The following is an 11,380-nucleotide window of genomic DNA, read 5'->3' as shown; positions in this document are numbered from 1 at the left end:
TATATATATTGTCTTACATACATGACCATGATATAAAAAACTAACTCTAACACAAATAAATGATTAATTATAATATGCATACATAATTTAAATAATAAAATAATATGCAAAACCCATGTTGCCATTATATATGTTACATGGTGATAATTGTTATATGAGAAAAGAAAAACACAAATACTCTAACTAAATAACTAATATTGACTATGATATAAAAAAACAACAAAAGCATAGTATGGTGAGGCTTGAGCATGCAACCTCTCAAAGAAAAACCAAGAGACTTTCCACCCGACAAATTCAACAATAATAGTACATGTTCCAACTTCCAAGTATTAATTTTTATGGGGTCCTTACAAAATTTAATATACCACCTCTAAATAATTTTCAAAAAACATTGGTGTCCCAGGACCCCGATCGGGTCTATGTGGGTCCGCCCCTGATTGTCGGTGTATACAACTTTCTAAATAAATGAGTAACTTTAAATCTTATATTAAGCATGAAGACCAGGAAAATACACAGATAGCCATCAATGGATCAAACTAGTCATAACTTTTATATAAAACAAAGTGAAACAACAAAGAGATCACAGTGCTCAACACCTTACACATTGAGTACATATTCTGCTCAAAAATTTCCTTCAAATACATAATCTACAATAGCACAGACGCCAAAAGATAACGACATCAAACAGTGGATGCAGCAGGTTCAGATGCAGGTGCAGGTGCATACCAGCCATGGTGAATCTCCACGGCTTTCTTTCGTCTTGCAAGGCGGGATTTCCTCCTGGCCCCAGTGTTCTTGTGCAATGTTCCTACCTGAATTGCTTTGTCAATCACAGAATAAGCCTCTGCAATCAGCTTCTCAATGCCAATAACTTCTTCCGGTTGTGCATCAGTCTTCTTCCTGAGTGTATCCAATTCTTCAAGAACCTATAAACATTCATACAATCTAGGTAAACTGGCATGCCTGTTGATATAGTTGCATCATCATCCATAATGTGCAAGGCCGGTTCGGTTCGGTTCAGGGGTGCAAACGAGCCGATCCACTCACGAGCTACTCGAGCTGGGATCGATAAAAAGCTCGAAACGAACTCAGCATTTTTAAGCTCGAGCCGATCCTGAACTTGAAATAAAGCTTTAGGGAAGCACATTTAGGCTTGTCGAGAGTTAACGAGCTCAGTGAATTTTTAAGCTTTACCTCTTTTAGATTTCTATGTATTAAATTTACATTACTCAGTCAAGCTCGAGCCTAGCTTTGCCTTGTTTAAGGTACTACACGATCTCGAGCCGAGCTTAGGCTCAAATAAAGTTTTTCTATAAATACATGCAAATATTTAAAAACGTATATAAATTATTTAATATATAATAAACGGGCCGAGTCCGAGCTTGAGAAAACAACTGACAAGCCAAGCTCGAGCCCTCATAAATCAAAATGAGCTGGGCTTGAGCCTAGTCGGTCTCGGGCTCGGCTCGTTTACACCCCTAGTTTTGTTATAAGGGCTTAACCATAACCATAACCATAACCATAACCATAACCATAACCATAACCATAACCATAACCATAACCATAACCATAACCATAACCATAACCATAACCAAATGGTAGGTTACCTTCAGTTTCGGTTAAGTTTGGTTAATTGTCCAATCCAGTTGATAACGGTTCGGTTATGTTGTTCCAAGTTCAATTATGAAATTTCGAAACTAAAATGCACCAGTTCCAATTATGGTGTTTCAAGCTATGTTATAGACACTTGCAGCATAAATTCAAATGATCAAAGCTGAAAATAGAAATATAAAATAAAAAAAGCCCCAAACATACAAGTTTCGGTTTCGATAAAAGTCTGTTAATGAAGACACATTAACCATAACCATAACCATAACCATAACCATAACCATAACCATAACCATAACCGAATGGCCGGTTAATCAGATTCACTTAACCATAACCGTCGGTTTTGTTCAGTTATGGTTAACATTTTCGGTTAAGGGTTCGGTTTCAGTTACCTTCCTCATCCGGGTTCTGATTTCGGATTTGCGAGCTTTATTATACAGCCGCCTCTTTTCGGCTTGTCGAGCTCGTTTCGCAGCAGAATCCGCCTTCTTCCCGGCTTCACACACAATCAAAACCGGCCGACGCACTTGGCGTCCAATTATATGGTTTACGGACACAAACCCTGTAAATTCAATCAATTAACTTCATTATCCGATAAATTAAGATATGGATTTTTGTGTATGAACCGTTAAGATGACGTACCAGTGGAGAATGCGTTGATTGAAGTGTGTGCGGAGGAGCTGAGAGGCTTGAATGCGGTGGCTGATGGCCGTGAAGAAGAAGAAAGAGAGATGGATTGGAATCTGCAAGATAGGTAGAGGCATTGAGCTGCTGCTGTTGCCGCCATTGTTGTTAAGGAGTGTTTGAAGGTTTGTTTGCAGGTTTTCTGTAAATGGAGTCTTATCTTATCCTGGAGAGGAGATAATATGAAAAACAATTACATTAGTTTATTTTTTGATATTATATAATTGAAAATAATAATATATTTTTTTTACTCTCCTTTTATGTAAACAAAATGAGTTCAAGTGTAAAAAAGGGGATTTATTTGGAAGAGTGCTGAGTTTGTTTTGTGTCGAAATGTAAATTTTAAAAAGTTAGAAGAGTGATAAGAGATGGTTTTAATAAAAAGTCATTTTGTTTTGAACCGAAACTGGTTATGAGCAACATAGTGTTGTGTTGAAATTGGCCGTTCTATAAAACTTACAAAATATTACAACGACTAGTGATGATAATGTAGATGTTGGTGGCGGAAGGAAAGGGAGGGTGGCGTAATGATGACGAGATAATGGTGATAATGTTTGCGACGAATGTGTTCAAAGCAAATCAACGATGAAGGTGGTGTGTGCATTGATGATGGTGGAAAAACATATGCGAATATGTTGGTGGTTTTTGTAGTGGCAATCAGTGTTTTAAAAACTTGTTCAAACCGGCCGGTTGACCCTGTTAAACTGGATTCGCATAGCAGGCCGGTATTTTGAGTCCGGTATTTTGGCCGGTTTGCTAGAACATCATACCGGCGGCTTTTGTCTAAAATACCGGTTTTCACCGGTAAACCGGTTTGAAGTCCGAGAAATTTTTGATATTTGCAGCCCATATATTTTCAAAATTACTTTTAACCCAAAAATTAACATTCAAACGTGTAAACTTTAGGATTATTTTTTTAAAATTGAGTGATTTTGCAAAATTCTTTTAATTTGGATCAACTTTTAGATTATTTTTTGTTATGGAATCATTTACTTTTAGATTATTTTTGGATTAAAGTTAAATTTATAGGAAATTATAAGGTAAAATATTCAACCGGTTGAACCTTCCAGTATAAACTGGTTCAACGGTTGTATCATTTTTTAGCTCAATCCAATACAATTAAAATAACGGTTTTTAAAACGTTGGTGGCAATTGTAGATGTGACTGTGGTGGTGCATTGTGGCGATGGTTGAGGCAACTAAGGCACCAAGCATCAATGAGTGTGGTTACAACAATGGTGGTGAAGATGTCAGCGGGGACGATGCAAGAGGTGGAGATGGTGGTGGTAGTGGTGGTATCAGCAACAATGAGAAAGTGACGAGACAAACAATGCTTGTGAGTCGTATTAACTTATTTGTGTAATTTATTGTTTATATTTTTCATGTTAAAGTATTTTATATACTAGTTTAATTTGTTTTTATATTATATAGATTATGAAAAATAAGAGTTAAGATGACGATTTAATACTTTTCTGTATCATATTATTTCCAACATTTTCAAAGTGAATTCAAGATATATGAAATGCATTTTAAAAATAATAAAATGCCTTGAGTTTAGTTTTGGTCTCGGAAAACACATGGAATGACTATAACTCTATAAAGTTCTAAATGATGGAATTATTGGGTTGCACCTTAACTTAATTGGGGGCTGGCCGCGGATCCGTAAAAAAGACGGGGGAAAAGGCTGAAACCTTCAAGAAACGATTAGAAAAGTGATTACTACCTTCAACATATACGAGTAATTAAAAAGACACCAATTAAAAAAAGTTCATTAATTTGCGTTAAAATAATTGATTGTTTAACGTATTCATAGCCATTGGGTATTACTTCTAAGTTTAAATTAACATTAAACGGATAAATTTACCAGGATCACGACATGATTTTAAGCGGGGTTAGCTTGACAAATGGATCGTGTTCTGGCTCACATGACACAAATGACACTCATGCTTAATATATTCATAAGTAGAGTTCAGTTTTTGAACACTTGTTACCCTTGGAGGTTCGGTTTGCATAAATTGAACCACCATACATGCATTACTTCAACATCTATATATTATTCAACACTATAAACTATAATTCTAAAAAGTGACATTTTTGTGAAAATAAACTATAAAAATTATACTAAAATAAACCCATTAAAATTAAATCTTAAAGCAAGTCTTAATCATCATACATTATTATAATACAACACAAATCAGTACATCACATAACACATGCATGCAACAAATTTCATTACATAATATATCCGTACTAGTACTACTATCATCGGCATAAAGCCTTCCGATAACAACATGCATGCATGCATGATACATATATAAATTTAATGGTTAATAATCAGAAGCTCCAGATGCAATCCAACTCAGTGGGACCCGGCTTCTGATTCTCGGTTACTGAAGAAACAACCGGCGTCCAATTCCCGCCAAACATGTTCCCATCACAAACAACCTGTGGCTGAGGTGGCACTATAGACGAGTAGAAGAACGGTAGCTGAAGATTTTCCTGAAGTGCCCTTAAGCTAGGGAAGGCGGACACGCCCGCATTCTTCGGGTATTCCATGGCGTTGCCAGCGAATGTTGCGGTGGATATAGGTAGCGGAGGAAGGTCAGAAACAGATTGAGAGTCGAAGTTGCTGACGGAGGCGGTGGAGAAACAGGGCACGTGCTCTTTTGAGGTGGCGTTGCTGTCGTAGGAGTAAGTGTCGTGGTCAGCATTGTATGTTGATGTGGCGGATGCGCATGAGGGTTCGAGAACTGGCTGGAGGGAAACCGATGTCAAAGAGGTGATGTCGATGGAGTTTGTCCCGTTGGCTTCTCGTTTCGCCCCTCCTCCGGTGCAGGAACGACCATTCCCGCCAGAGCTGTTCTTTTGAAACACTCGACAAATCACCCATTCATCCTAATTAAGAAAAATTTAAAACAAGGGTTAGTTGCATTAGATTGTGCATGCAAAGATCATAACTTCATATATAACCATTAATTTTGTTTCTTAATGCAACAATACAATATATTGGACATTCATCTATTTTCACGTTATCAAATAGCCATCCATAAAACAATCGGTCTTTTTGACAAAAAATCAAACTTAAAAAAATATTGGTATACCACTTGAACAATATTAAGCTTTCAAACATTTGGTAATCAAACTTTGAAAATTATTAATTACAACAATTGTTTGGTCAATATCCGGATGACAGTTCTGACTATATATACGATCAAGCTTATAAAGTTTTTGGTCAAAATGGTTGTCGAAGCGCTATCCGGAGATGTGTGTATAGATGGACAAATTAGTTGTACAAAAACTTTCAAATCTACTCTAGTGATAAATCATATATTAGACTGTCCGTATCAGTTTGGTGCAATTTTTTACACAAACAGCCTAGTCAGCATGCCATATCAGCTTTTCATTCATTCTTTTCACAAACACTTTTTACCTACAACACTAACATATTCATCCATTCCACAAACAACCTCATATTTTTAACATCACCAACATTAGGGGCCCACCAACCACTATACTTCACCATCCTTGGTGAAGGATGCTCAAGGATGGATGACCTCAACCTCAACCTTCACAATAGTTGTCTTTTCCATCTTTCTCACAAATATCCTCCACATAAGTTATGGATGGCCCGGATGCGGAAGGTCTTACTAGCTACTAAGAGCATTCACAATGAGCTACACACTCCAATGTCCAAATCTATGTGGCAACTTGCAAACTTTGAAGAAGCCAAACTTCACCATTGTGAAGAATTAAGGATTGTTGTAAGTTTGAATATGCAAACTTGGAGTTTGGGCCCCATCTCTCTCTTACACACCCATATTATATAATATTACACATATGCATACATATTTAATATTTTTATAATAAGGTTTGTAAAGGTTTTTTGTTGCGAAAGAAAGTGAAGTTTTTTAGAAAAGTTTGAAATATGATGTGGCGATGATGTGGCGTTTTGTATGAGTTTGTTGTTATGGATGCTCTAAGTACTAACCCAAAAATAATTATGTAATAATGTGATGTACCTTGGAAGCTGTAGAGAGAAAATGGTAAGCAAATTTGTCTTCAAGACGATATTCATGCATCACCCAATTGCTTTTTTCCCCTTTAGGAGCTCTACCTCGATAAAACACTAGAGTTTTCTTCATACCCACTAAACATGAACTCTTTGAACTATAAATCTCCTTATCTTTCCCTGTGGCTTTCCAGTAACCCGCCTCCGTCGCTCGGTTTGTCCTCAATCCTGTCGGGTACTTCCGGTCACGTATACTGAAAAAGTACCACTCTTTCCCCCCGATTTTTGCCCTTTCTGTTTAATCACACAACAATAGCAAATTGTTATACTATAGGTATCACATCCTATCTGATTTCACGCCATCTATAACGGACATTCACAAAACATTTTAACCGTAGTTTTGACAAAATGAAAAATGAAGCACTAAAATTATTGGTCAGGACGGTCATTATGGGCATGTTTGGGATTGGTTTGAAAATGCTTATTGAATTTTTCAAAAAACCATTTTAAAAAACCAGGATTTTGGGCTTTTGTAAAACAGTTTTTTAATCATTTTGAAAAGCTAAAATAAAAAAAGACTTTTGTGATTGCCAAACACATTTTAACTTATTCGCTTTTTGAACACACCAATAAGCTAATAAGCATTTTTCAAACTTAATCTCAAACATGCTCTAACCGCTGGGGTCAGTTAGAGCATCCCTAACAATCTCTATCCATATCCAAATAATTACACTAAAAATTATCACATTTTATACTTCTAGTTTCAATTAAATAATACATTTTTATATCTTTATTATTATCTTTTTTTATCCGCTCACAATCCTTTTCAAAAATATTAAAAAATTACACGGAATTAACAATAAAACCTCAAATTTAACCTGTCATATATTATTTTCTCTCCACTGTCTTCTAACAACCATTCATAACCATACTATATAATTCACAAAACTACTCACATAATTATATGTCACAGGCTAAGAATGCTCTTATTGGTCTAACGACAGTTTGGTTAGTATCTAGACGGCCATTCTAAATTTCTAACCAAATAAAAATATATTTTGGTCAAATTGGTCTTCCAATCTCTATCTAGACAGTTGTTTGATGCGGTATGGGATTAGATGTCAGCGGCGTATAGACGTCCACATTAACAAAATATAAGTATAAACTTTAATTAAATTTGCTGAGTTGTTAAAACTTACGAGGAAGCTCCCATGGTTCGCATTTGTTGAGATCGACGTCGGCAATGGCATGACCGGTGAAGCTGCCGTCGAGAACCTTCCGTATGAGGTAACATGAAATAAGTTCTTCATCGGTAGGGTGGAACTTGAAGCCAGGTGGTAATTGTGAGTGACCAAAGTAGTTGTGAGTAAAAAACTCCATCATGAACTCAAACTCAAAACTTGTAGTATTTGGATAAACAAATAAAGATGTTATGTTAAATAGTGAGTTTGGTGTGTTGCTATCTTTGTCGTGTGCGTGTGTATTTAATGAGGTGGGGATTATGCGTGCGTGTGTGAAGATATGTGTGTGCAGGGTATTCCCATGTCAGTGAAGAAAATTGGAGTAGGAACAGAAAGTACTTTTTCATATCTATGTGTATGCATATGCATATGCATGTGTACATGTAACTTTTTTCTTTTTCTTTCTATATTTTCCAGCTTAATTTGGATATTTTATAAGTAATGATATCTTATGGTCACTTTAGACCAATAAATAGAATAGTAGTTGTCTATCACGTGACGACGAATTTAGAAGAAAGGTTGAATGATAACGTTGGCTAATTTTTCGTTTTTCAAGGATAGCTAATACATAAAACAAAGAAGAAGAAAAGAAAAAATTTGTATTAGAAATTGTATTTCGTCAAGAAAGTTAAGAGGTAGTATGGCAACCCCTCAACCCATACTAGATCCGCCCATATGTAATATTCTATCAACTTCACTATTTTAGTTATTTTGATTTTAGTTTAGGGTTTGTTATTACTTCGACAGAATCCTGAAAAAAAAAGAAGGGAAACCTCTTTGAAATCGGGACCTAAAAGATCGAATGAAACAATACATAGACAAGTAAATTTATATGAATTTCAAGATACTCTCTCTTTAGGATTTAGAAAAGAACTCTCGTCGATCTTTTTTTTCTCTTAGAAAATATATGAGCGAAACAATCAACCTATAGATATTCATGTGTCTAGCAAGTAGCAATTGCGATTTCGTCTTATGGACAAACCATACATAATAATTACACAATACAACAATATGATTTAAATAACGATACATTTGAAAGGTATCATGTTTTTATATGTGTATACTTTTTTGAGTTTTTCTCATCTTTTATTGTTTAAAACTCTTTGTTCTACGTACTTCTATTCGGTGTATTATAATGGTTATACCGTATTTTTATTGTGTAAGGTAAATGTTCGGAGAGGTTGATACGACGGATATCCTATCTTAGCAATACAAGATACATACAGCAAATAATTGATTACTAATTTAAATATTCTACTTTAACAATATAAACCAATTAAGTTACACTAAGATTACTCTTAATACTGTTGTTTATAGATTTCGAATGTCTTATAATCTTACAAAACAATTGGGACTAAGTTTCTTAGAATTTTATAAAATATCTTTAATTAAAAATCCGATGATAAAAATTAAAATAAATTAAAAAAAAATCACACACAAAAAAACAGAAGCATATGAGTGGTGTTGCAGAGAGGTTTGAGTAAAGTATAAAGTTTATTTAAATGCATGCTGTCATACAAAATATTCAAAAAAAAATTTGAACAACTAAATTTTTAACCTTCTTAACAACCCATCAAACTGCATCTCACCACTCCACCTTTAATTTCCGCTCTTTCTTTTATCTAGTATTATCGTTTTAGTTTTTTTAAAAGTAAAATGAATAATATGAACACACAAAGTTTAAAAAGAGTTAAACCTCAACCAAAAGTTGAAGGCAAATAACCAATTTTAAACAATTAAAAAAACATAACATGAACGTTAAAATATAATCTAACAGAATTTTGTTTAATATATAGTTAAATTATGGGAAAAAAAAAACTAAATATAATATAAAGGACCCGAGAATAGGTGAAAAAAAATTGAAATGAGTGAATGTAGTCCTTTGTAGTTTGTACCATTACTCCAATAATGTTACCAAAATACACATGTGGGCGTCTAAGGATCAACATGAAAGATCCAAAGGGTGAATACCTATGGATATATATCTGATACTCGATGAATAGTTACATAAGACTATAAGAGATATCCGACGTTTATTGGGTTTTGTGTGAACGTGATTTCACAACCATGTATTGTTAAACGTAAACAATATTTGCTTGACGTTCAAGGGCGGTTCGGTTTTTGATCTCATGGGGTGGCTTGGAGGAGATCGAGATAATGATTTAAATAATTGTTATCATTATATTATTTATTTGTTTATGTTTAAGTTAATTATTTTTGTCCTATCTTTTTGGTTTCGTGATAAGGCAGGAGCCAAAGTCCTAGTTTGATTAGGAGTCAAATTGTATGGGTATATATACCCACGTTCATTGTTTATTTTGTGTGGTTTTTGCTTTTGTTTTTCGTTTGTCAAGTTAATAAAACAAAGAGTCGCTTGTTGTGCAAAACCACATGTTTCTCTTTGGTTGTGATTGTTGATCCATTTGTGAAAGTTTAACATGTATTACATGAGACTAAATTACCTACATATAACTTATTATGTTATTATGTTGTCAAACCTAGAGAGAGGGGGAAGATAAGGTGTTGATGTGTTATTGTGGAGGAAAGAAAGAAGCGTGCATGAGGCCCATCGAAGCAGATATTTACTTAATTAATACTTACAATGAATAAGGTTACATGCATCATTGACACATATAAAGTACATGAGAGTTGTTAGAAATTAGGTAGCTAGCTAAAGGCTATATGTAAATTATAAGTATGTTGTTTTATTACATTTATGTTATAAATATTAAAATAAAGCCAATCTAATTCTTGAAAGAAATAATAATAGAAGTATGGGCTTCACTCTCACGCCATTAACAACGCTACCAAACCAAAGATTTTATGCACTTGACAAGTCATTTCATTAATGTAACTTCATGAAATCTTATTCTTTTAGTTATAAATTTTAAGTTTTCTCGTTTTTATAATCCTTGTTAAACAAAAGTTGTACAAAGACAAGTAAATAAAACACTAAATCTTTGTATATAAATAAATATTGATTTATCGTATTATATTAAAACATACTAAACTAGAATAAAATGGGAGATTTTTTTATCTAGATGGGGGAGAAGGGAAAATTATTTATTAAAATGTGAATTATTAAGTATATATCAAAATGAGTTTTTTTGACATATATTTTCTCACTCCTAATCTTATATTTCTATTAAAAGTTTCTATATAAGGTAGATAAAAAAAATAAAAATAATAAAACTTTTAATGCGTATTTTCTCGTTTATATCAAGCTTATTAAAAAAATGTTCTCGGAAACTCTTAATTATACTGGTATTTTTTATTTAACAAACTGATTTAAAGCAAAAAAAAAAATTGTTTTTGTTTTTAATTGCTTTATTATATGTTATTTTTGTTGATTTCTTCAAGCTTTGTTTTTTCTTATATAGGAATGTTCAAATATTGAATTGGACTTGATATTGATATTCAGGGTTGGCCTGGAGGGTGTGCGAGCCGCACCTTCAACCGAGGTACGTAATTTTCGGGGGCCAAAACATTTATATATATACATATATTTTTCGGTAAAAGATCCTGATTCAAACGACATCATCATTGTCAGTACACCCCGATCAAATGAGGCGGAACATGCCGGGTGCAACGGAATGCTCAAGAACACTATGACACTATTAAAGTGAGAATATTTACTCAACTCGTTTATTTCATTCAATAATCACAAATGCAACTTGTTCAAGATAAAATATTAATTTGAAGTTTTTTTAATAAGTTCAAAGGATGATATTAATGTTTCCCAACGTTCCAAACACCAAAATACATTCCGTTTCATGAAACCGAACTCATGTTGAGATTCTCGGTACCGAGGTATTGCAGAGCTTAACCATTTCAAATTT

General features: G+C 33.9%; 2 protein-coding genes across 2 annotated transcripts; both read right to left on the bottom strand.

The window, feature by feature from the left end:
- Positions 1-527: 527 nt before the first annotated feature.
- Positions 528-2,484, bottom strand: LOC143585789 (small ribosomal subunit protein bS20c-like). The gene is made up of 3 exons (XM_077067489.1): positions 2,251-2,484; positions 2,001-2,170; positions 528-926 (listed from the first exon to the last, which is right to left on the bottom strand). Exons 1-3 carry the CDS (start codon positions 2,393-2,395, stop codon positions 681-683), a joined length of 561 nt encoding a protein of 186 aa, XP_076923604.1. The 5' UTR covers positions 2,396-2,484; the 3' UTR covers positions 528-680.
- A 2,111-nt stretch (positions 2,485-4,595) lies between these two features.
- Positions 4,596-7,680, bottom strand: LOC143585778 (protein CUP-SHAPED COTYLEDON 2-like). The gene is made up of 3 exons (XM_077067481.1): positions 7,500-7,680; positions 6,311-6,594; positions 4,596-5,186 (listed from the first exon to the last, which is right to left on the bottom strand). The coding sequence occupies exons 1-3, from the start codon at positions 7,678-7,680 to the stop codon at positions 4,626-4,628; spliced, it is 1,026 nt and encodes a 341-aa protein (XP_076923596.1). The 3' UTR covers positions 4,596-4,625.
- Positions 7,681-11,380: the final 3,700 nt, after the last annotated feature.

The sequence above is a fragment of the Bidens hawaiensis genome, unplaced genomic scaffold (genome assembly GCF_021521415.1).
Source record: "Bidens hawaiensis isolate Kalapana, Puna unplaced genomic scaffold, B.hawaiensis_p1.1 tig00001575_1, whole genome shotgun sequence".
Taxonomy (NCBI): domain Eukaryota; kingdom Viridiplantae; phylum Streptophyta; class Magnoliopsida; order Asterales; family Asteraceae; genus Bidens; species Bidens hawaiensis.
This window is presented reverse-complemented; position numbering and strand designations above follow the sequence as displayed.

Bases quoted from the DNA above. Each gene is read 5' to 3' on its own strand.
- LOC143585778 (XM_077067481.1), bottom strand. From the start codon at position 7,680: ATGGAGTTTTTTACTCACAACTACTTTGGTCACTCACAATTACCACCT. The intron at 6,595-7,499 runs GTAAGTTTTAAC...GTGATTAAACAG, and splicing joins CGAACCATGGGAGCTTCCTC to AAAGGGCAAAAATCGGGGGG. The intron at 5,187-6,310 runs GTACATCACATT...TTTCTTAATTAG, and splicing joins TTCTCTCTACAGCTTCCAAG to GATGAATGGGTGATTTGTCG.
- LOC143585789 (XM_077067489.1), bottom strand. From the start codon at position 2,395: ATGGCGGCAACAGCAGCAGCTCAATGCCTCTACCTATCTTGCAGATTC. The intron at 2,171-2,250 runs GTACGTCATCTT...TTGAATTTACAG, and splicing joins AATCAACGCATTCTCCACTG to GGTTTGTGTCCGTAAACCAT. The intron at 927-2,000 runs GTAACTGAAACC...GAATGTTTATAG, and splicing joins TCAGAACCCGGATGAGGAAG to GTTCTTGAAGAATTGGATAC.